The sequence below is a fragment of the Vidua macroura genome, chromosome 1 (genome assembly GCF_024509145.1).
Source record: "Vidua macroura isolate BioBank_ID:100142 chromosome 1, ASM2450914v1, whole genome shotgun sequence".
NCBI classification, from domain to species: Eukaryota; Metazoa; Chordata; class Aves; order Passeriformes; family Viduidae; genus Vidua; species Vidua macroura.
This window is the reverse complement of record NC_071571.1, coordinates 6,324,189-6,348,918: the sequence shown is the minus strand read 5'-3', so window position 1 is coordinate 6,348,918 and position 24,730 is coordinate 6,324,189. Positions and strand designations below refer to the sequence as shown.

The 24,730-nt window shown below is 40.6% G+C and overlaps 1 protein-coding gene and 1 long non-coding RNA gene across 10 annotated transcripts in view; one reads left to right on the top strand and one right to left on the bottom strand.

Moving 5' to 3' along the window:
- The window catches only part of PRKAG2 (protein kinase AMP-activated non-catalytic subunit gamma 2), a 236,211-nt gene extending 218,317 nt beyond the window's left edge, over positions 1-17,894 (top strand). For all 9 annotated transcript variants that reach the window (XM_053991497.1, XM_053991342.1, XM_053991662.1 and 6 more), the window contains 10 exons: positions 1,742-1,823; positions 3,351-3,409; positions 4,857-4,902; positions 5,577-5,631; positions 7,519-7,645; positions 8,321-8,486; positions 8,811-8,848; positions 11,981-12,127; positions 14,237-14,330; positions 16,779-17,894. In XM_053991497.1, the coding sequence (XP_053847472.1) occupies positions 1,742-1,823; positions 3,351-3,409; positions 4,857-4,902; positions 5,577-5,631; positions 7,519-7,645; positions 8,321-8,486; positions 8,811-8,848; positions 11,981-12,127; positions 14,237-14,330; positions 16,779-16,810 (846 nt within the window). In that variant the 3' untranslated portion in view covers positions 16,811-17,894. The remainder of the gene's footprint in view (positions 1-1,741; positions 1,824-3,350; positions 3,410-4,856; positions 4,903-5,576; positions 5,632-7,518; positions 7,646-8,320; positions 8,487-8,810; positions 8,849-11,980; positions 12,128-14,236; positions 14,331-16,778) is intronic.
- An 82-nt stretch (positions 17,895-17,976) lies between these two features.
- LOC128815381 (uncharacterized) lies at positions 17,977-24,602 on the bottom strand. Its single transcript, XR_008439631.1, has 3 exons — positions 21,992-24,602; positions 21,826-21,901; positions 17,977-18,064 (listed from the first exon to the last, which is right to left on the bottom strand). It is a non-coding gene; the product is annotated as an uncharacterized LOC128815381 (long non-coding RNA).
- Between the last annotated feature and the right edge of the window lie 128 nt (positions 24,603-24,730).

Below are 24,730 nucleotides of genomic sequence, written 5' to 3'. Positions count from 1 at the left end.
ATTTTCCCCCTGGCCTCAATAGGTTAGCTGTGCCCTTCTGGCTCTGATCCTGCCTTGAGCATCTTTTTCTCTTGTGAAAGACTGGGGACATGAGCTGGCAGTGACTGTGACCTTTGTGATGGCTCTTGCTGGGGAAAGATAGCAAAGCTGAAGGCTCGGGGTTTCAGGCAGTGTGAGGTGCTTTCCCCTTTTTTTGATGAAGAATGGTTAGAACTTATTTTGCCCCAGGCTGGAGCTGGTCTGTGCACTCTCATCTGTCTCGTATCTGTGCCCCAAATAGCTCCCTGCCTTTGCTGCATTTACTCAAAGTGTGATGCAGTTATGTGGGAGCACTTCATGTATCTTGCCATGGGGGTTTCTTTGTGGTTTCCTCATGAGTTAGGATGCTCTTGTGATGGATTTGGTAATATTTGTTTAGGCTGACTCCTCCTTGTATCAGCAGGGTGGCTAAACACCTCTGGCACCTTTCTGTTTAATAATTTTCTAGATAAATCCTGTGGTTTTAGTCTTACTTGTTGCCCTGGGGTTTTGTTGTTGTTTTTCCCCATGTGGCTTTTTCAGTTTCAGTGCAGTTAAGGGATGATGGCTGATGGTTATTCCTGTTCATTGGTGATATGGGATCTCCAAAGTCAGGAGGCAGCTTTGAGATCTGCCATCTGCTGATGGGAGTGGATTTGCTTCTCATGATCAGGGAGGAAGCAGTCAGGCTGCATAGATGTAGCAAGAAATACAAAGAAGGATACATCCTTTGCCACTACTTTATTGGATGCTGATTCCATTGACTGTGAAGTCCTTTTATTCCTATTAATCTGATGTGGGGAGGATGCCCTTGACACATAATTTAAAGTAGACCTTTCAGATAGTGATGTGAAATCAGGATCTGTTCAGACTGCAGTCATCCAGCAATTGCAATTCTGCGTTATTGGACCAAGGACAAATTTTATGGACACAGAAATAAAGATTGGTTTGGTCCTGGTTTTGTGCCAGGTCAAGACCTGGGCAAGAACCATCACTGCTGTATTGTGTTTTCCATAGAAAGACTATTTGGGGGTGTGGGCAGGACAGGAAGGATGTCACACTCCAGCACATCACCAGATCAGGATTTTGAGGGGCACCAGTGCCCGAGTCCTTCATTTTCAGAGAATGTGTTTCTTTCCAGAATGACACCATGACCTCGTAACCTCTGATTCTGGAGAGGATTAATTAATTTAAAAATTGAAGTACTTGACTGATTTCTTTAGCACCAAAACAGGCTAGATAATTATTTTAACTTTCAGTCATATTTAGAATAATCAAACTTTAAAAAAAAATATATAAATCAGATGTCTAAAAGCTGTAGGGGACATGGAACTGCTGTTGTTTCAATCTCATATTTTTAACAACTTGCTGCAGTAAATATTGATTAGAAGGTAGCATAGTCTTCATGTGTTAAACTTAAGGCCCTCTCTAGTTTATGCATATATCAGAGGTTTCATTTAGAACATTCACAAAATGAAAGAAAAACATATCTGGTTTTGCTAAGCTTTCTCTAGCTTTTTAACCATTTTAAAAGTTAAAGGCTGAAGGTTTTTGTTTGGCATTTTGGTTTCTGTTCTGTTTTGAATGCCAGCTACCCATTATACTGCTTTTGGGTTTTTTCCTGGTGAAAGGGGAAACCTTCTTCTCTTGCTGTCTGGTATGCTAAATCAAGGCAAAAATTTGAAATTTGTTTATTTTGGGTTTTTTTGGGTTTTTTTTCCAGGTAAAGAAAGCATTTTTTGCCTTGGTGGCAAATGGTGTGAGAGCAGCTCCACTGTGGGAGAGTAAAAAACAGAGTTTTGTAGGTAAGTAGTTCTGACATTTTTCAGGATTACCTGAATTTCCAAGGTGCTTTATTGTTTCAGAAGGGTGATCTGAGCCTGGCCATCACATATCATCCTAGAGAAATACTGGCAAAGAGAGTTTCTTTTCCCTCCTTGTGAGGAGTGAAATGGTGCCAGCTGTCACAGCATTGCTGTGCATTGAGAATGATGCTTCTTTTAGGTCCCAACCTTCTGAAGTTCAGTCTCTAAGATGTGCACTTCACTGTGTATTTAAAAATAGAGGCAATGGTCACAGAAAGGAAAATTTGAAAACAGGAGCTATAAAGAGAATAATTTAATATTCCAGTATCCTGGAATAAGTGCAGTACGAGGCTGTTTCTGCCTGTGCTCAGTGAGGTGCAGTGAGGATCTCTAAAACCAGAACTGAAGCTACAGAGATGTCCCATGTTGGGTGAAAAACATTAGATCTGTGTATGGCTTTTTTTAACATCATGTCATTAATTATCACAACAATAATCTTCCAAAACTAGATCTTTCTTTCAGTTAGAAAATGAGGTCACAGTGGCAGTGACAAATAGAATTATATGTATTTCTTGTGACCTGGAACATTGAGGATTCCTGGAAATGAATGGTAGATACTTAATAAAGCATTTGTTAAAATACTCTAAATCCAAGTGGGGAGGAGCAGTCTTGCAGTACACCATAGGAGTGCTGTGGTTTTTATTTTCATTTGATTTAATTTCATGTTCTGTCTGTAACTAAGCTCTACTGATTTAAAGCTGACCTCCAGATTAATTTTTCCCCTTCCCCATTTCTTAGTTTCTTCAGTTTAGATGTAAGAGTAGTAAACAGTGGAGCAATTGCATCTTCTCAAATCTAGAACTTGAAAGCTCAAAAAAGATTAATATTTTCAGGTAACTAAACTAATCATCAATATTATATTACATAGCTTGGTGTTGGTGCTTAAAATATATATACACAATGGATGTGCTATTTTTTTTCTTTTGAAAAGTCACATTTCCATACAGGCATTGAAGATTACCATGGAAATGATTGAATGAAGTTCTGTAATAAGTAATAGTCAAGAAAAATGTATTATACTGTTCCTTCATTTGAGTCTAGGAGTCTGCCTGACTTGGCAAATACATAATGAGAATGTGTCTTATTCAAAATGAAAATGAAAGGCAAGAATAATTCTCAACTTTGAAAGATGTTCTAAACCCCCTCTTTTCCTTCCATGCTTTTGGGGGTGGATGTGGTCTGAATTCAAGAGTTTTTTTGAGTCAGATTGAAAGTGAGGAGAAGCACATGGGTTATAATACTGAATATTACTTCAGATGTGTTTTTATTCTGAAGCACTGTGTCAGTGTGAAAGTGAATAGACATGGTTTTGAAATCCTACTGTTAAATAGTCCAATACCAGTAGTATTTTACATGGATTTAACATTTATCATATTATATATTGTGAATATAAATTGAGAAAATAGCTGAAAGTCCTATATGTTAAGTATATGTCTAAAGACCTTTTTTATGTATTGCTTGTTACAGGAATGTTAACAATTACAGATTTCATTAACATACTACATAGATACTATAAGTCTCCTATGGTAAGTATGATTATAAGCTATAATTTGATAATTTGCTGTACAGTACAGAGACTGATATACCAAACTGAAAGGTTTATGATGATTGTCATTATTATTTAAGTCTGTGCATGGCAACTTACAGAGGCTTGGATGCTGTAAAAAATTACTGCTCTTGGACTGATGGTATAGAATAAACAAGTTAAACTAGTTAAATATATGCAAATATTTTAGTTACATGGCTGAATTGCACAATCAGTTGGAAATCTGTTGACTTCAATTAACTGTAATTTGAAATTCCTATTGGCAGTCAGTTGATGAAATTCTCTAGCTTGCATGTTCATACAAACATTTACATCCCTTTCTTGTTCCTGTCAAATCACAATTCCCCCCCAACCAATTAAAACATATGTACTATGTTTTACTAGCTAAAAAATCAAGAACAGTTGGATGGAGCAGACATGTGATGTAGTTGCCTTCTCAAAGCTCATGTTACTTTTTAAAATTGATAGTGAAATTCTCATCAGATGCTAGTAGTGTGGTGCACTGTCCTTTCTTCATGTTAAAGAATTCTTTTTTTCTCCATGGGGACTGACAGGGAGTGGGGGGAGGAACAAATGAAAAGTGCTTGCACACTGGTAGCTTATTTAAAATTGTTTCTGTGTTGTAATCACCCTCTACATCAATATTACTGATTTTTCCATGAGACTTTACCTAATGAGTTCTCACTCATTTACATTGTCTAAGGTCATGTTCATAGGTTCTGCTTAAACTGGCAGCAGTAAATAGGAGAAGCTGAGGAGGGACAATATCTGACTTAAGTGACTGATGCAGTCTTCTGTAAGAAAAATAAATAAATGAATGTTCCATCAGGGAATGTTCTAGTTTTAGTAGGTGAAATTATGCAGAAAATACATTTTTAAAAGTATTTTAGTCATTCTTCCTGAAAGCCTCAGGACATACAGTATGAAGCACATTGCTCCTCATGTGCTAGATAATATCCACCACTGAGTGATGAGGAACATCCAGCTGGTTTCTCCCTAAAGAAGTGCTCTTGCTTGTTAGTGATCAGGTAACTTTATTCTGTTGGCATTAAGAAGTCAGGTGATCAGGGTAAGCTTTTTACTGGTGTGGGTGTGTGAGGAATCCCCGGGTGTTTACCCTGGATGGTTGTTTGAAGGTGGTACAAATGACTGAGGTGATGTCTTTGAGTCCAGAAAAGACCTGGGCTGCAAACCTAGGCCAGTAAAAGGCTTTCCTGTCCCCTGAAATGATAAATCCAGGATTGTACTCTGCATTAGGGGCAGGATTGCACCCTTTCTCCTTGTTACAAGAAATGTTGTGTTGGGCTATTCTTATTCTATTACATTTTTGGCAGTGAAATCAAAGGAAATTATTCAGAATCTTACAATGTTAATGATAGATTTAAAATTAAATTACTTCAAGTTGAACTTCAATCTACTCCTTTTAGGTTCAGATTTATGAATTGGAGGAGCACAAGATAGAAACCTGGAGGGGTAAGAATATTTACTACTTGGTTGATAATTTAATAGATTCTGATATTTTTCAGTATAGTGGATTTTGAATTCATCATAGAATTCTCTCCACATATTTTTAGATGAAAGCAGAAATAGTAAAAGCTTCTCTTTGGGCTCCTGTTCTTTATTTTTCTATCTGAAACAGCTATGGACTGGTGATCTGGGTGTGTAACACTTTGCCCCTCATTCATGGCTCTTTAAGAAAGAAAAAAAAGCCAGTGGGGGGAGGCATATGTGGAGTGGGAATGAGTAGAGCTGTGCCCGAGTGAGCTGCAGACTGCAGCCAGAAATTCCTGCAAAATTGTGGGTGTGACCAGAGGTGCTGAATGCAGGGAGGCAGCTCCATGTAAAAAGTAGTCTGTGTCCCATGGAATGATACATGGAGGTATCTGTGTGCAGCACAGAACCAGCATGAGTAAAAGAATTATTTGTTGTAGTTGCAGTGACCTCTGCTGGTATCAAGCTTAGTCCTGCTTTTAAATTTTATGTCATTTTAATGTCAATATAGAGCACTGTGCATAAATGGTAGAATAACTAACTGTAAATTGCTGTGTGCCACTTAATTTTGTATGAATGAATTCATGAAATGCTTTCATAAAAAAGCTGATGTTTTTGTTTGAAGTGGTAACAGTCTATTAATTTTCTAACCACAGAGCTTTATTTACAAGAGACTTTTAAACCTTTAGTGAACATCTCCCCAGATGCAAGGTAGGATTTCACTGTTCACTCTGCTTAACTTGAAATACGCTAACGCCGTCTCAACTCTGAATTTAAGGCCTCTTTATATGTAAGAAGAAACAATTTGTTTGGTAAACAACAGTGCAATAAAGTACTGTCCTCTAATATAATCAGGAAGGGGGTGAGAGCTTTTTTTTATTGTGAGTGAAGACTTCTTTGGTTATCCTAAGAAGGGAATTTTAAATTGAACTTTTGTGGTTTATCAGCATAACTGTTCTGGTAAATGAGCCATGGGTCAAAATAAAAATGCAAAACAGGCAATAAGATGACCCTTCAAGCTAGCCTGCAGGTCATCTTTATTTTGTGAGAATCAAAAAAAATTAGAGCCCTTCAGCTGTCTTGTTCTAAGCAGTCACAGTGATTGAAAACTTAAAAGTCCTTTTCAAGGCAAGTAACTTCCCTTAACTAAAGGAAAGACAATATCTCTGTGGCTTGTTCTGCTCTGCTCTAAGGCTCTGTTTCTTAAAATATAAATGACTGTCCTTTTCTTCTTGATGGAAGATGAAAGAAATTGTTTTTAAACTGTCATTATGCCTTATTTACTAAATAACTTGAGAGGGAGATTTAGTTGATCTCTTAAATCTTGAGTACTGCTTAATTGCTGAACTGGAGGGTGAAGTTCTGGTTCTTGCTTTCAGTTTGTGGACCAGGATTGTTTGTGCCCTGGTGAAGGGAGCTCCAGTGATTACACTGAAGTAATGATATGCTGTATCCTCAGTGGAATTGCCATTTAGTCAAGAATAAGTCATTCAGTTCAGTCATGGGGGATGTATTTTGAATGGTGGCAGGTTGCAAATGATATGGTTAAGACAACAAAATAGCCATAATTGTTTTCAGTCAGAGTGCAGCATGAGAAGCTTTGCCATAAAGAAGATGCAGTAAAACTTTTATAAAAGGTTACAGCAAGTCAGCTTCAGACCTGTTCCAGAGATGGGCTTGGGTTCTGGGGCAGTCAGACTGCAGCACTTAGGAATTGTTAAACACTTACTGCAGGAGTGGGATCTGCAGCAGTGGGGGAATCTTGGCTCTGTGTACATCAAGTGGGGCTATTTTATCCCTGTGATGGACTCAGAACACACAGCTTGTGTATGGGAAGAAGACTGCTTCAGCAAGTTGGTTTTTATCAGAGCTTTATCAACTTTTTTACTTGATAATTTATTGCAGTTGCTGGTCAGCTGCTTTATCATGATCTTACTACACCAAAGGAAAAAATAAAAAGTGTCACTTGCAAGAAGAGCAGACTTGCACAGGTTGGAGTGTTGCTAAATCCTAGTCTGCAGTGCATGGGAATGTTTTAGATCTCCTAAGGATAATTTTTGCCAATCCCCAGTGATAATTCAGTGAAATTATTAGATAATTGTTTGGAGATACTTGCATATATGCATGTTGCCATAAAAATGCCCTTTGTAGAAAATGTTACAGAAATTTGGGATTCATTAAGTGCAGGAACTCCATTTTTCACAGTTTTGTCTCTTAACAGAAAGACCCATTCTGAGTGCAGGGATACTGCAAGCACAGCACTTGCTGGAAAAACAATTGACACTTGTGAAGAAATTTTTTTCTATACTTTATACCACAAAATGAACTTTCCATCACATTTTCTTAATGGATTTAGATTTCCATGAGCATATAGTTGTTCATGTGTTGCAAAGCAAAAAGCTGCAAAAGTTAATTTGAAATCACTCAACTTCTGTTTTTATAGCATTAAAGATAATGCAAATAATTACAATGCAAATAATTATAATGCAAATAATCACATAGACTTCATGTGAGTTTATAAATGTGTGCATATATATAATTTGGCTTTACTTGTTGTTAGCTAGAATTCATTAAAAAATAAAATGTTTTTCTCCTCAGCCTTTTTGATGCTGTATATTCGTTGATCAAAAACAAAATCCACAGATTGCCAGTTATAGATCCAGTCAGTGGAAATGCACTTTATATACTTACCCATAAAAGAATCCTCAAGTTCCTCCAGCTTTTTGTAAGTATTTAAAGCTATGCTGTGCTTAACTGATTTTTTTCCCCACAGTAGACATCTGATATAATTAAGTAATTAAAGTCTTAGTGCAGAAATTTCATAATAAATTTCCAAATTCATTGTGTCTTTGTGTATCTTTTATTGGTAACAGGGAAATTAAAGCTTGATATAAGGCCTCTGTTTTACCTTTACTTTGTTTTTCTCCTTTAAAACACCAAGGACTTTTCTATTGGTGTAATTGGCTGTTGTTTCTGGAACATCTCTTCAGCTTCAGGAGTTTGTTTACATGAAAAGAAAAATGAGTTGTCTCCCAGAGATGAGATTGTCATTACTCTGTAGTAATGTTAGTCACAGCAATGAACAGGAGGCCAAACAAAGCAACAAGAGTTCAGAATAAATATTCAGATTAATGTTTCCTGTCTTCTCTCTCCAGTTTTAGTGGGAACAACATAGCATAGGATCTACAGCTTTTAGTGATGTGTTACTAGAGAAAAAATGGAGCAAAAATCCCAGTTACATTATCTTAATTTAGAGCTGCTTTGAACAGAAGCCCCTTAGGCTGTTTGGGTTTTGTATTAATCTGGTATCAGGAAACTGCAGTGACATGTAACCATCACTTGGAGTCTGCAGATGGATGAGTGAATGTCAGTGTAAATCCATTCCTTCTGACTCCCCTAGATGTCAGAGATGCCAAAGCCTGCCTTTATGAAGAAGAACCTGGATGAACTTGGAATAGGAACTTACCACAACATTGCCTTCATACATCCAGACACTCCTATCATTAAAGCCTTGAATATATTTGTAGAGCGAAGGATATCGGCATTGCCTGTGGTGGATGAGTCAGGTGGGTACAACAGGGAGGGGAAATGCTGCTGAGCCCTGGGCTGATGCTGGGAAGGAGGGGAAAGCACAAGAAAGAGTAAAAAAAATAATTTAAAAGGTGTAGGGGAAGAAAGGGAATATAAAGAAATACTTATGCAAAATGTAGGTTGATGGGCTTGGAAGAATTTTATTATTTGATAGGTTGTTTGAGTTTTTTTTATTTTTCAGTCTTTCCTTCTTGACCTATCATTTCTTTCTTGTAATAGTAGCAGGTGAAAGCTGGAAGCAAGAAAACTGATACTGTATTTTAAGCACTTTGTTAACTTTTGTTTTTCTTTCTTTTTAGGAAAAGTTGTAGATATTTATTCCAAATTTGATGTAATAGTAAGTATATCTCTTAAATTCTATTAAATATGTTATATGTAGTAAGCATTTTTAAATTAATTTGTTAATATGACAGTTTTATTTTGTTCCTTTGGCTGTAATTAACAAACGGAATGAAATAGATCAATTCACCCTGCACATAATTTTTTTTTTTTTATTTACTACTTTTATTTATTTATTTATTTATTTATTACTACTACTATCCTTAGTAGTGCTATTTGCACACAGGCTTTTATTGCTCTGGATGTTACCCAAATTAAGATCTGGCTGGGCATAATTCAGAGTAGGGGATCAAAGCTGGTGAAAAGGCTGGAAGGAATATTCTGTGAGGAATAGCTAAGGACTCTGGCTTTGTCTGGTGTGGGGAAAAGGAGGCTGAGGGGTGACGGGCTCATTGCTCCTGGGGCTTCCTGAGGAGGAGAAATGGAGAATGAGGTGCTGAGCTCTTCTCCCTGGGATCCAGTGACAGGACATGTGGCAATGGTCCAAGGCCACCCTGCAGGGGTTCAGATGGGGCTTTAGGAAGCATTTCTTTGCCAGGAGGTGGCTGAACACTGAACAGGCTTCCCAGAGAGGTGGGCGATGCCCAAGGCTATCAGTGCTCAAGAGGCACTTGGGCAGTGCCCTGGATAAAATGCCTCAGCTTCTGCTCCTCCTGGAGTGTCAGGCACTGGGACCAGGTGATCATTGTAGGTCCCTTTCAGCTGAACTGTTCTGTTCTTCTTGGTTTCTCTTCTGAGTGAGGACTTCCTTTTTCCAGCTGCTGCCACTCCAGTCTGTTCTCAGGAGAATGCAGATTTCTTTGTGCAGTCTGAGTACTTTGTACAGCTTGACCTCCTCAGTGATGTAAAAACTCCTTGGCCCATTCTTCTGCGTCTCTGAGTCCAGAGTCTTGCATCTATATTCCTTCTGCTTTAGATCTAATCCAGGACTCTGTTTCTGGATTTCCCGCAAGATTCCAGTTGCATACTCAGATTCATGCCATGATTTACCAGCCTCTGAGAGCAAGGGCTTTTCTATTCTCATGGTTTCCAGAAACTTGGAAAAAAAAAATATTTTTATCCCTGTCCCCTCCCAGCCGTATGCACCTGCTTTCTAATGGCAGCATCTGACAATACAGTGTTTTCTAGAGGTTTCACTGCCCAGGTTGTCCAGATGTCTGAAACACTGCCTAGAAGGCCTTCAGTAAAATGGAGAATAGTCCCAAGTGGAAATACTTTAAGCTTATAAATATCTCTGGCTGCAAACATTGTTCTTAATACTGAAAATTCTGTGATGTCACCACTCTTGCCTGTTATTTCTAGTCATTTGTCTTCATTATTTGGGATTCTCTATGTGTAAGGTCCTGTTCTGCCATAAAAGCTTGTCAGGGAAGAGGCAGTAGCTGGAGAGAGAATGACCTGATGTGTCAAAGACAATGAAATGTCCCAGTTGGTGGATTCATTGTTTCAGTTTGTTTTGTAACTGTGTTAGATTTTGAGGCAGGACGTATTTCCTTCATTTCCCATTCTTCAGAAAGACACCAAAAGGAAGAGGGCTCCTTATGTTTTTCACTTTTCTCATTTTAAGTGATGAGGCAACAAATAGGATTTTTAGAGATGTTGGATCATTTATCTGGGAAAAAATATACCACAAAAATATAATCTTTAGGATATAATTTTTTGCTAGCTCTTTGCACCCAGCTAGTAACATGAGAAGGAGTTAGGGCATCTATTGATTATCTGGGATTTTCCTCACATGTCCTAGTTTGCTTATTAAGTTGGGGGAAAAAGATTCTGTTCTTAAAAGATGATCACCTCTGAGCTTCCAGATTTTATCAGGCTGCTTCAACCTGATCTTCAGCTTTAAAAGAAGGAAAAAAATTATAATCTGAAGTGTATGGATCTGATCTTCCATTAAACATAGAATTTCCAAGATGGTGATTTTTAACCATGTGGCTCCTGTCCTTGCTTGGTGGTTGAAGCTATGCCTGTGTATGCAGCTGGCTAAGTTGATACATTTCTTTCATTTTAAGAGTCCTGAATTAATTTTCAGGTTCTTGATTGGGGAAAGCTGGGAATGGAATGATGTATAGGAATAGCTTTATATTGCACCAGTTATTGTGTGGAGGGTGACTTCAGTTTGCAGAGGCTTTTTATGTCCTCTCAGTGTCCTTCATTAGGACCTGGTTAAATTAATTAACTAAAATTGTTTTTATCTTCATGATCACCTTGAACCTGCCTTGTCACGTTTGGTGTAATTCAATCAAAAAACTTGACCTGAGTATCTTCTAGCCAAAAATTAATTTAATTTTATTGCTTGGTTCAGTGCTTTCATTTAAAAGCTCTGACTTTGTTCTTCCTTCAGTGCCTCAGCAGCAAAATCAGTAGGCCAGGGTGTCCCAACACTACTAAAATACCACAATGATCTTACCTACAGAAAGCTTTTGCAGGTCTGGACAGAGTCCTCTCACTGCAGGCATGATCCTGTTCTTCGAATGAAAGTTTAAAATGTCAGCTTTCAAATTCTTTTAATCTCTTCCTTTTAGTGATGGGGATGGTGTTTCATTGTTATTATTCTTATAGTACCTATTAAAATACACCCAGACACACAAATTGTCATTGAATGACAGCACCAGGAGAGTCCAGGAGAGGGAGTTTGAGCCCACAAATTAGAAAGGTGAAGAATAAATTTGCTCTCCATTTAGCTCTCAGCCACTAACATCTACTCTGTGGGTGGTGTTCAGAACAGTTGGTGTCTTCCCCAGCCCTATGAAAAACAAAGAAAAAATTGTATATTCTGTGTGGTGTGAAACCTGAAGAGCTTCACCTTCACATGTGCTGCTCCTGGCAAAAGCAGGATGAGTGACACCAAGCCAAAGAAGAGATACAAAGTAAGATTTTCACTGGCCTAATGCATATCTCCAGTTTTGTCAGTTAACCCAGGGTGTCAGATGGTGTTCAGCATCATTGTGCTTGACAGTTCCCAGAATGTGAAGCTGAAGAGCATCTGCTTTGTTTAATGTGTTACTTGGAATGCACTCAGCTTAGACCAGAAATGCCTATCTGCTTGATGCCAAAATATTTACTGTATTGAGTACTTTGTTACTAAGTACTGAGCTCTCTGATGTGGCCTGGGTTTGTTTTTTTGCAGAATCTTGCTGCTGAAAAAACGTATAATAACTTAGATATCACAGTGACACAAGCCCTACAGCACCGCTCTCAGTATTTTGAAGGTGTTGTAAAGTGTAGTATGCTGGAAACACTGGAGACCATTGTGGATAGAATAGTGAAGGCTGAGGTGAGTCTCTGCATAATAAGTTATAATTTGTGTTATGAAACTGATAAACAGTACAATTTTATCCTCTTTAAATTGTTTTGATTACTTGGTGAAAGTATTTTTTAATAATTATGTTTGAATGATTATATTTAATAATATAATATTTATTATTGTATTATTAAATCATTTAAAACCATATAATTTTTAAAATAATTAATATTTAACTCAGTCTGCTCTATAGACTCAAGTTTTAGATGCTTATAGGGGTGTGCAAAATATTGCACAGCATACCTGTTATGATATTCAGTTATTTGCATTTCTGTTTTATGACATTAACTAAACTGAATGCAAAGCTTTCCCAAGTTTCTTCCAAGCCTGTCATAAGTTTTGCAAACAAATCATTTGTTAAACTCCAGTTTATAGCTTGGCTCAGGAAATGCACTGGGTGCAACCTGTTTTGATGCATGATGGAATCCTGCACTGCTCTCATAGAAATGCAGTCAAACAGGGCCATAAAGTAAATTCTTGTGAAGAAGCCTTCACTAACTACTCTTGTAAATTTTTTATCTGTGTGCTGTCCATTCTTTTGGTGCTGTTTATCTTGTTTGTTACTACTGGGAACTTCCTTTCATGCAGAGGTGAATGAGTTTGTAGGTCTTCCTCCCTTGTAAGGCTTCTCTGCAGAAGAAAATCAATATTCTCAGTTTCAGTGGTTTCTGAGGTGTGATCAGCTCCGTTTAGATGCTTTAACTTCATCAATTACAAGATTTTTTTTTTTAGGGTTGTAACCAGGCATATACTTGATATGAGGAAAACTTGCACTTTGTTAACAAGCCCTTAGAACCTCGTTAGGCAATTTCTACTTGTAACTTTCTGCATTTGCTTGAGCTTCCTCCTGATTTGAATAATTTTAGCATTCCTGATACACAGATTTCAAACTTGGATTATTTTATTACTATCTTAAGAAGCTTTAGACATTTGTGTTTGAAGAACAACTCCTACCCTCTCGTTCAGTCTAAACACAGTGAGCTTACATGTAAAAATGAGTCAGTCAAAACTACTACACAGCTATTTTTAGCTGCCAGACAACTGCTTGATCTTATAAGCAATTAAACAAATGAAACGTTGTCCATTTTTCTTGAATTAATTACACTGAGGGAGGAATAAAATTATTAAACATGTGCATATGCAGAAATAAATAAACCTAAATAGTTTTATCAAAAATAAAATATTTTCTCTCAACTTAATAGTGAAGAGAGATAATTCACTTGGGTAAAAGTAAACATATGTAGTAGGCTCTGAACTTTGGACAGACACTTCCCTGGGTCTGCAGTGGCTTTTCTCAGTTTGTTCTGGCAAATAAGCTTCAGGATACAGGAGTATCCACCTAATTTCCCTACAGTTAGGACAAAAGTTTTTTGGTGTAAAATGTTCCATAGAAGAGGTTTGTATGGATAAGATTGTTGTTTGAAAATATGGTCTTACTGTTGATAAATCTTTCTTCCAAGTTGTGTCCTTGTGTTTATTTGCACAGATAAATTGAATCCTTTTTCTGTCTTAAACAGTCTGTTTAAAACAAATTGTTTTAAAACCAAGCTGGCACTCACTTTCCATTTCGTATCCCTATGATAAAAATTAACTTAAAACCAAGTCAGAGGTGCCAAAATACAACACATTTTAGTGTTGTGTCTCTCTGCTGAGGAAGTATTTTTCAGAAGGAATCCTCATTTTATTACTGTATCTAATCTTCTGGAGACCACAGGCTGAGCTGGGCAGAGACTGTAACTTGGGGAAAAGTCTTTGATGTGAGTGCCAGATTTTGAGAGCAGAAGTATTTTCAAGATCTAGATCTCGACTTACCTGTCACTTCACATCGGATTCTGTTGCCATGCCAGCTAGCTGTGTGCCTGTTTAACATGCACTACTTTCATTTATGTAGGGCAAGCATGTTGGTGTTGCTGTGAGAGAATTGCTATTCCTCACATTTTGAACCATTTTGGGTTGTTTTTTTCCTACTTGTCTTCATACTGCTTTACTTTAGGGGTTTTGTTTGTTTGTTTGTTTGTTTTTCTTTGTTTTGCCTACTTTAAATCGGGTCAATATATCTCAGACTCTTCTCCCTGCTGGCAGGTTCATCGTTTGGTGGTAGTGAATGAAGCTGATAGCATTGTGGGTATCATCTCCCTGTCTGACATCCTACAAGCTCTGGTACTCACACCTGCAGGTATGGATCTGCCCTTGGGGTGTGCACACCCTGCTGGGTTTCAGTTATTTCACAGTGATAAATGTCTGATTTTCAGCTTTTGTAACTGACTATAGTTCTTAAATACACAAGTAATTTCAGGAAAATGCTGACAGAATATTAACTGTCAGTCTCCTGTTCACTGAGGAGGGCATGCAGAAGCTTCATAAATGTCCCTGCTGTTCATATTTCTTTTCTAGGAGAAAAAAAAGTCTTGATTAATGTTTTAAGTGGATGAAGCTGAATGTATACACAACATCTACAACAGGGCACCTTTCCCACCTTCTGAGTTTCTGTACTCTGGCCACAGCTGTGTTTTCCACTAAAAAATCACTTCTTGCAGCCTTGCTGTTGTCCAGCTATGCTTGGCTGGCATAACTTAAGTCAGAGATGGCCCCTCAGCCCACCAGAACTCTTCCAGTATGAAACTCTTGTGATCAGGTTAAATCTCTAGTGATCAATCTAAACATGACCAGGTTCATTTTAACAAAAGTATCCAGCAATAGGTTTATTTCTGCTACTTTTATCTTGGTTTGGCTGGTTTTAGATTGGTTTTGGTTTTAAATTTTGCCCAATTTCTTAATTGCTTAATTCTTAACTGCTTTATGTTCTTAATTGTAATTTCATTTCAACCTCATAAGTTACTTCAGTGTCACAAGAACTAAAGCAAAGCCCTGTTTTGGCTCTGTGAGTAAGGTAAAATGTCTTGAGGATTATTACTATTTTGCCTCAAAAAATCAGACAAATAGAGCCAGATACATCCTTCAAAAAAAGAAAAAGTCAATATGTGAGCTTAACTGAAATTTCTTAATTTCTTGCCTAACAGAAAAGATGATGGATAACATAATTACATAGAAGTATTTTTTCCTCTGTAGACATAAAAAAAAAAAGGTAATGTGCCTTGTTTAAATAGAAATGTTTCTGTTCTGAAGAGAAGCCATCAGCCTTAGAGCTGGAGGTGTTGTGTCAGTACATCTGGTTCCTTTTAATGACCTGGAAGAGCAAGAGCAGAGCAAGGAACCCAGCTCTCTGTGAAAGCATGGATGAGAAATCAGCCCAGAGGTCTGGGTCAAATGGAATCCTTGCCTGGAGAAAGAAGAGAGAGGTGTAAAGACAAGCAGCCAGTGCCTCTCCAGGCAGAGGAGGGAGTTTCATCCATGACTGGAGGGTAGCAGGACTCCAGGAGAGCAGATTTTAGTGCTAATGGTGCAAAGTTGAGACAGAAAAGATGCATTTGGGTGCTGACAAACCAAGAGCTTTGTTGTACTGGAGTTACATGGACATCTATGTTGGAACTCTAAGCTGAGCTAAAAGTGCTCTGGAATTATTGCAATGGGAGATCCCTGAGCTGCTGTAACTCACTGAGCTAACAGGAAACTGAGCCAGCAAAAAAAGCTGCAGTTCAGTCAGCCTGGCACACTGAACCTGCCCACAGAACAGTCTGGTACTGAGGACAGGGGTTAGAGCAACAGAGAGGGCAGGACTATGCCACTGGAAGAGAGGGGGTGAGGGAAGGTTTTTTGGGGAGCAGTTAAGTATCAGATTGCATTTCCACAGGCAACTGCCCAATTTTAGACTAGAATTTGTCTCATGCAGGGAGGATATCTGCCATGTAAATCTGATTTGTAGAGTATGAAGTATGACTTTGCTCCTAAGAACACCAGATAAATCACTTGTCTAGTTCTCTTCACAGACTGGAAAGGAAAATTTATTGACTGGCAGGAATTGAGACCAGCCTGTGTTTGGGAAAAAATTAACAGTTGTTATGTGAAAACTGGATGCATTTAATGAATCTTTCAGTGTTTGATTATACATGCAAGTAGCAACTCCAGGTTTCTGGCAAAAGATTGTTATTCTGTAGAGTTGGATGCTGAATCCAAGCTCACCACAGTGTTCACTCATTGCCCAGTATGTTTGAGTACCTGGAGAAGAGGTGAGATGCTGCACAGTCCTGCTGGACAGGTCTCTCAGATCCCTGCTGTAAGCAAAATCTGCCTCTGAGCCAGGAAAAATGAGTCTATCAACAAAGTGTAGTTAAACTAAATTCTTACATCGTTTGTGCTCAAGCAGGACTCATTTTCTGGGGGCTGTTACGATGATTAAGCTTGGCTCTAAGCTGAGGGACAGGTTTGGGCTGTGGGTTTTTAGTTGGGAGTTTTTAAACAAATTTTTTTTATGTGCTGGGGAGAATCTTCAAAGGCATTTGGAGTAACTTCCCAGAAGGGTTACTTAAACTTAGCAATGAAATTAAAGCAGTGATGGTCTCGAGCCTCCTTCGCTCTGTCTCACATTGACATTTAGCAATCCTGCAGTTTATTCTTTATAAATGCTGTATTCAGTACTCTGAATGTGATCAGGGAAAGTTGCAGCAATTGAAATGAGTTCTGTGTAGCCAAGGAAATGACAGCTGCTTTCCTCTTCTGTTCCCAGGTGCCAAACAAAAGGAGAACGAGAGCGAATGACTGCTGTGAATGTAAACATTTGTAGGAGAACTTGAACAGAGTTTCTGGGTCGTTTGTCTCAAGAGCAGTGACTGCAATGGAACAGAGCAGGATGGCTGAGGATGTGTTTTGGGACTTAGTGATGGATGATGAGTCTCTTCCCCCCAGTGATGTCGCAAAAAAAGCAGCATGACAAAAGCTTATGTTAAAATGTAGGCTCGTATTTCAAAATGTCTTCAAAACATTTGCTGGAAGACTTCACATGATGTCCTTCATTAAAATGCACTGTATTCTGAAACTTTTTCATTTTGTATTTGACAGAAGTCACTGGTCAGCAATGGATATATGTGACATAAGGCAAGTGTATGGCATATTCATATCATAGTGCCTTATGTCAAAATACAGCAATATGTCATCACTGTTGCCCATCACTGTCAAAGGAAGTGTTGTGCTAAACGAGACACTGTATTTGAATGTGAAAGTCTTTAAACCTAAAACCAAATCAGTTTCAGTTCTCATTAGATTTGTCATAAAAGCTGTAATTTGGGTATCAGTAGACTTCTTTAAAACTTCAATGACAGTTTTGTGTTCAATGTTGCATTCTGAACTGAAATGTAAAACAAGACTGATTTAAAAACAGCTTTATTTATTTTTACTTTCATGACAATTTTTTACACATCTTTGGTGGATAGCTAAAATTTCACCATATCCATTAATAAACTGTTGATTGTTATACAAACAAGTGGGAGATTTTTCTCATTATTTAAAACTTTGGAGTTGCAGAAGCTGTGCCCTGTTCACCAGTCTGTGTTACTTGAGCTGAAGATTTTGGAAGCGTGGATTGAAAGTGCTCTGTCCTGTCATACACAGGCACCATGGAGGAAATGAGGTGCCAGAGGACAATATTTTCACCTGTATTAAAGTGTAAAATGATGTTTGTACAATGAAAACCCGAAACTTTTTATTGTATATGATTTGTACAGAAGTGGAGGAGTGAGGAAAGCCGTGGGGTATTTGCTAATGTAAATGTACTGTAAAGTTTGAAGATGAGACTTTTATAATTGTAGATTCTTGTAGATGGAAGAAATTAAACCCTACAACATCAGTTTGGTTTTAGCAGTTCGTGCCAAGTTCTTTCGCAGGTATGAATGTACATGCATTGGGATTAGTGTAAACCAGGAGCATTCTTATTTTCCTCTGGATTTCAAGGTGGCTTATGCTGATGGAATACTGTAGGTAGGACTTCTGTACCATTTTTTCAGCCTGAATACTGCACTGGAATAATGCAGGAAAGGGATACATTATTTTTTCATTCATAAACATGGAGGTAAAAGGTGAACAGTTTTCAGTTTGCTTATAAAATGTAAATATTATAGTAATAATAGTAATGAAAAGCTTTCTTCAGAACTTTTCCCCTTTCTACGTGAATTTAAATTTTGAACTAAATGTGTGAAAACTTCCTTCTTACAGGTATTTTTCATGACTAAAAATATTCCTGTAGTACATGATGGAAACTGTTCACTTAGATTTTCTTCCACTTTCTTACCTTGTGAAAAACATTGTCAAGTCTCCTCCAGCACCTTTTCTGACTGGGTAAATATTGACTCTGTTCCCTGCAATTCCAGGTGGTATTGAACTGGAGCAGCTGCTTTGTCCTAAGAGCAGCAACTTGGTGCTGGTTGCTGCCTTCAGAGCTGACACCAGCCCAGCTCTGATTATCCTCGTGTGGGAGATGGAGTGATTCAAACTACAAATAGTGGCTCTCATTTCTCGTAGGGTGGGTGGAGGGGAGAACCTGTGGTAGGAAACTGATTAAGGGTAAGTGGGCAGTAATGCTACCTGCAAATGCCACACAAACCACATGGATGCAGCTTTGTGGAAGCAAGGTTCTGCTCCAGCACAGGCACTGCAGCCTCCTCTGGGAGATGGGGTGGCAGGGAGGTGCCCAAAAGCATCCTGACATCTCTCTATCACTCGTCTGCATGAACACATTCTTCGGCCCTCTGGTCAAGGTATTTTTAAAGATAAGGGTTGAACCACTGGTATTTTTTTTATATCTATTTTATAGCACAAATTCCTCTGTCCCTGTTCATGCAGATGCTGTGGGCCTGCCTGCGTGCTGCAGTGTGCAGAAAGCCAGAATGAATTTGCAGTTTTCAGATAGCCACATACAAGCTTCCCATTTTCACATTATTACAACTGCTGTTGTACATGTTGTGGACACAGGACTAGTAAAACTAGAGAACAGCTTCCTCAGTGGTACAAAACTGTGTTTAGAGACTTTCCACCCTTTCTTTCTGGAATTCAGCTCTGAAGTCTGCATTTGTGAGTGACAGAACTGTGATGTGACCCCACCAGCACAAATAAATAGCAGTGCCATCAAAATACACTCTGCTTGTGCTGGCACAAGTGCCAGTGCTGATGCAGTAAACAAAGCTAAAGAAATCATGTCATTTTTAATACAGATCAGTTTTCTACAGAGCTAGAAAAATGCTTGTTCCAGCATAAGGGAGGGACAGGAGTAAGTAAATGAGGGTGGGGAGAGGAGGGGTGACTCAGCAGCGCTGCGGCATGTTCCAGATTAAAGGGATAGTGTAACTAAAGCTTCAGCCAGGGCTCTTCACGTTGCTCATTTGAGGTCTCAGCCATGAAAAAGAATTAATAAAATGTCATTAGACTCCAGTTCTTGTGCATTCTCCCCTCTGGACAGGCAGCAGGCAGTACCTGCAGATCTGAGACTACAGCAATAGCTCCAGAAGCTCCTTTTCTTGTCACAGACACAACCGTGCTGCAGATGGAGGGGTCAGTAAATGTCCCCTGTGACTCCTGAGAGCCTGTACAGTAGTGCAGGTGAAGAAATGGTTTCTATTTTAACCAGCAGGACTGTAATAACATGTGATTGATGCCTTTGCTTTCCTGTGCATTTCCTTGCACAGCAAGAGATGTCTGTGAAAGATAATTATTCTGAAGGGCTTTTACCTACTCTGGATATTTTTAACTGCTTAGGTGTAAGAAAATGTTTCTTAGTAGACTTCAGCCCTCAGTATTTTTCAGTACCTAGAGATGCTCTGAACTGAGGAGAAATCACCCTTTGCTGACATGTATGAAAAACATTTTCCTGTTTTACTTCTGGAATCCTTTAGGTAAAGGGTCTGAGATCAGATGGTATTTGCTGTTTGCTAGGAAGTGAATTCAATTGTTGTGTATCTAAGGCCTAATAAAAGATTAACTTTTATTAAGGGATGCTCTTGTGCTGGGAATGTTGGAGTAAAACTGGAAGAACAAGCCTTGATTTCCAGGGCCTGAGCACTCGTCCTCATGGCAGACAGGAGGAATCTGACTGAAGCAGTTCCAAGACTGCATGTGGAGAACACTTCTTGCCATTTTTGGAGGGAGCATAGGGTAAATTGGAGTTTTTCAGTTTTGGTCCAACTAGAAGTGAAACCACACATGCTCAATCCTGTCTCACAGCAGGCCCTGTAACTGCTTCCACTGAGCTCTCCAGGCAGCTTTAGAAGTAACCAGTTTACTTCTAAAGTTTCTGTGAACTTTCACCCATATTGAACACTTATTAAGGGTAATTTCCAGAGGAAAATGCCATTCCGGATAATTTAATGCAACCCTTGTACCCACATAATGCATTTATGCAAAAAGAATGTTCTGCAGACACTGCTCTTTACTCTTCACTTCAGCACTTAATTTAAATGTGGTTTTGAAAGTCACTTTCTTGGTACTCATTTGTTTTCTGGTTGCAGTCAGACCTGTTCCTGCTGTAGTGAATGGGCAGGAGGTGACCTGTACTTACACATCAAACTCTTTCCTTTAGAAAAAACCCTATGGAATGTGTGTCCCTGCCAACTGCACACCAGGACCTGTAGGGCACCAGTCCATGGTGTCAGCAGCCCCTCTGAACTGAATTAGTCCCTTAATTTCCTTCTACTAACTTTTTGCCAGCGTTTCTATCTGAATATTGCAAAATAGAATCACTGTGAAAAGGCAGGAGGGAGCAGCAACAAGTGCAAGGCTGAACTGAATGTACTTTGTAACCTCTGCAGGCAGCAAGGGCTGTGCTGTGCCTGTGGAAGCACGCCCAGTGCAAACACTGGACACACTTCAAATCACTCCTTGGGAAGGCCCTGCTTTGCAGAAGGACAGAGCAGGTAATGGTGCTGGTAATTGCTGCTGCAGGAATTGAAGGTGCAAGTCAGAGCTGTTCTGCATTTGGGAGCTGAGTAGTGGGATGGCTGTGGGTTTGCATGTACTGGGTTAGTGTAAAAATACTTGGCTGTTGAGTTACCTTTACTACATGAAATCTATCGTGGTTCTTTCTCCATCAGAAAAAGTAGATGCAGGCAACAAAAGTAGATACAGGCAACATGCAGTGTTTGTCCTGCCTCCCTCAGCATCCTGATCTCCCCACAGACACTCACTCCAGCCCTGCTTGCTGTTTTCCCCCTTGGAATCTTGTCTTTCAGAACCACATCCGATGTGTTGCTTTCTTTGAGAAAACAGTTTATAGTAACATTAATGTCATTCATCATCTGACCTGATCCCAAGGCTGGGTTTGATGAGGGAGTACCTGGCAGAGGGAGACAGGGAGAAGGCCTGGAGCACGGCCAGTGCAGAGGCACACGGGGTACGTCACTTGTCCCACAGTTCTCTGAACTGCTTTGGAGCTCAATGTGCAAACACTGCAGACGTGAGGAGGCTGCAGCAGGAGCAGGGAATGTACAGGCACGACCCTAATTCCTATTGCAGCCAATGCTATGGAATGCTGCCCTGGGAAAAGACAAGCTGAGCGTCACACCTGGATTGCTACAGGGGAAGAGGATTTCAGCAAAGGGGTACTTGGTGTGTGAGGCTGTTCAGCCCCAAATATATCAACAATAAGATTTCAGATAATGCACAATGCCTAGATTAGACATTCACAGCCAAAGGTGTGCTGTCCCTCTGCTCAAAGCACTCCAGAAGTGTTTAGACTTCAGCTGGGCAGGAGAAATGTAGTAACAGCCTTACCACAGTCCAGATCCTCTCACCTCTGCTTAAGCTGCTGCCTCTTGAGTAGCAGTGTCCCAGAGTGCTGCCAAAGGCCATCAGCAGTGTCATCCAGCCCTAGAGCATGGAAAAACAACAAACTCCCCTGAAAGCTCTGTATTTCCCTGTATTCCCAGCATCCCAGCCAAGACAAAATGAAGCACTTACAGGATCCTGCTGGAGGGAGGATTATTATCCAATTCCCTCCAAAGGAACGGTGGAAGAAAAGGAAGTTAAAGATTTTTCTTCAAAATAAACCCATGCCCAGAATGGATGAGTTCTGTTTTGCTGTTGACAAGCATCCTAAGGTGAGACAACTCCATTGCAATTTGAGGCAATAAAGCGAATAAAGGGGGAGGAACAGAAACCCTGCAGTAGTGAACTCCCCTAAACAAGCACAGACTGAGCCAGGGGCAAGTTAACAGAAACCAGATAAATAAATAGACACAGCTCCAAAAGGACAGTGGGATAAGAAAAAGAGTGTAAGGGAAGAGACCTAATCAAAAGAAGTGGAAGGAACAAAACCAGAAACTCCTACAAATGAAAAAAATGCTGATTCTTACCACTCTGACCATGTGGATGGATATGGATATATATCCTGAAAATACAAGTTAGGTTTCACCAGAGTAAAAAGCCCAGTGCCAAAATATGACAGGCAAGTAATAAGAACTGTAAGGAGATGGAAATTGAAAGCATAACTACCACAAATGTCAGCTATTTTTCCAAATCCATGTATGACATTGGAAGGTAATTCTTATCTCAGTCCTCTGAGTCTTCTGGCTCAGTAAAAAGCCCAGATTTTGGACCATGGCATGGTTCCAGAGGGAGTGAATGTAAAGATGATGGCACAGCTCCAAGGGTTGGTCCTGCAGGATCATGGCTACTGCAGTCCTCATGTGCTTCAGAAACCATTTGTCTGTTACAAGACACGAGACAAAGAGGAATCTGGTGCTGTACATGAGGCAGGGCTGTCCCTCTGCACCTCTCAGGGAGCTGTGAACAGGATCCCTGTTCACAAATGCTGCATTTCCACAGGCTGCTGCTTTTTTGCAGACTCCCCAAATCCCACCAATCCATATGGGATGATGCTCGAGGGCTGTGATGAGGTGGGAATCTGCTGTAGTGAGTGGAAAAAAACAAGGCTGGACACAGAGAATGAGCATGCAGAGTTGTATCACCACAGCCATCACTGAGAAAGTACAAACCCCCCATGTTTCCTCAAGAAAAAACTATCCTTCCATCATGGACCTATTCACTGAAAGCTGTTATTCCTGCTGTTTAACTGGTCACCAGCACTTGTCCTGTAAAATCCCATAATCCAGAAGATGAAGGGTATAATTAGACTATCCCAAAAAATGCAGGCATCTCCCAAAAGCCTGTCTGCTCCTCCAGAAGTAAATCACTTTTGTGTACAAATGGCTTTCTTTTGCTTTAGTTCCCCACCCTCTCACCAGGTTAGATGAATATGTGGGAGTGGATGGGTGAGATCAGGGAGAAGCCAATCCATGTCACTCAACATCATCCAGCTGCTAGTGTGGTTTGTTGTACCCTGGCATAATTGTGTGTTAGGTATCAGTGTTCCCCAAAAAGATGCACATTAAAAAAAAGAATCATTCTAACATTCATTTTTCAAGAAAATGTGTAAAGGGTTTGTATTAATCCAAAGTGTTCAAAATGTAGAAGTTTGTTCAAAGTGTAGAAGGGGGAATATGACTTTCCTGTCTTTCTCCCTTAAATTCTGCATCCATCAAGTGTTGCAGCCACCACCAGTACACGCAGCCCTCTTTTCACAGCGGAAAACTCCCCACCCCTTGGATCTCACAGTTAACCATTCCCAAGCTCCCAAACGCCGCCTTCCCTTCCATGCAATTCCCAACACTTTATATCGACGCTGGTACCCGACGTTTCTCCATAAATCATCTGCGCGCACGGGGAACGCTCTGAAGAGGCAGCGAGATAAATTCAAACAAATTCAAACAAATTCAAACAAGGCCGGCCGAGCGGCCCTTCCCGGCACGGGACCCTGGAGCCTGCGGGGACACGGCAGGGGCAGCGCCAGATCCCAGTGCCCGGGGAGGAGCCCCTGCGATGGGGAGAGGAACGGGGATGGCCACGGGCATGGGGAAGGAGACGGGGACTGGGATGGAGACAGGGATGGGGAGAGGAACGGGATTGGGCAGGGGCGGGGGACGGGACTGGGATGGGGACAGGGACGGGAACAGGGACGGGGACAGGGATAGGAACAGGGATGTGCACGGGGATAGGGACTGAGATGGGGATGGGGAAGGAGACCGGGACGGGGATAGGGACGGGATTGGGCCGGGTCTGGGAACGGGACTGAGACAGGCATAGGGATGGGGATAGGGACAGGGACAGGGACAGGATGACCAAGGTGACGGAGCTCGGGGACGGGACTGGGACGGGGATAGAGACCAGGAGAGGGACAGTGACCGGGACAGGATGAGCAAGGTGAGGGAGCTCGGGGACGGGACAGGGACAGGATGACCAAGGTGAGGGAGCTCGGGGACGGGACAGGGACAGGATGAGCAAGGTGAGGGAGCTCGGGAACGGGACAGGGACAGGATGAGCAAGGTGAGGGAGCTCGGGGACGGGACAGGATGAGCAAGGTGAGGGAGCTCGGGAACGGGACAGGGACAGGATGAGCAAGGTGAGGGAGCTCGGGGACGGGACAGGGACAGGATGACCAAGGTGAGGGAGCTCGGGGACAGGACAGGGACAGGATGACCAAGGTGAGGGAGCTCGGGGACGGGACAGGGACAGGATGACCAAGGTGAGGGAGCTCGGGGACGGGGCCGGGGCCGGGCAGCGCGCGCGGGACGCACCAACCGCCTCACGCTGCGCGCGCACGCGCGCGGGGCCTTGGCGCGCGCCTCTCCCCCCCCCGCC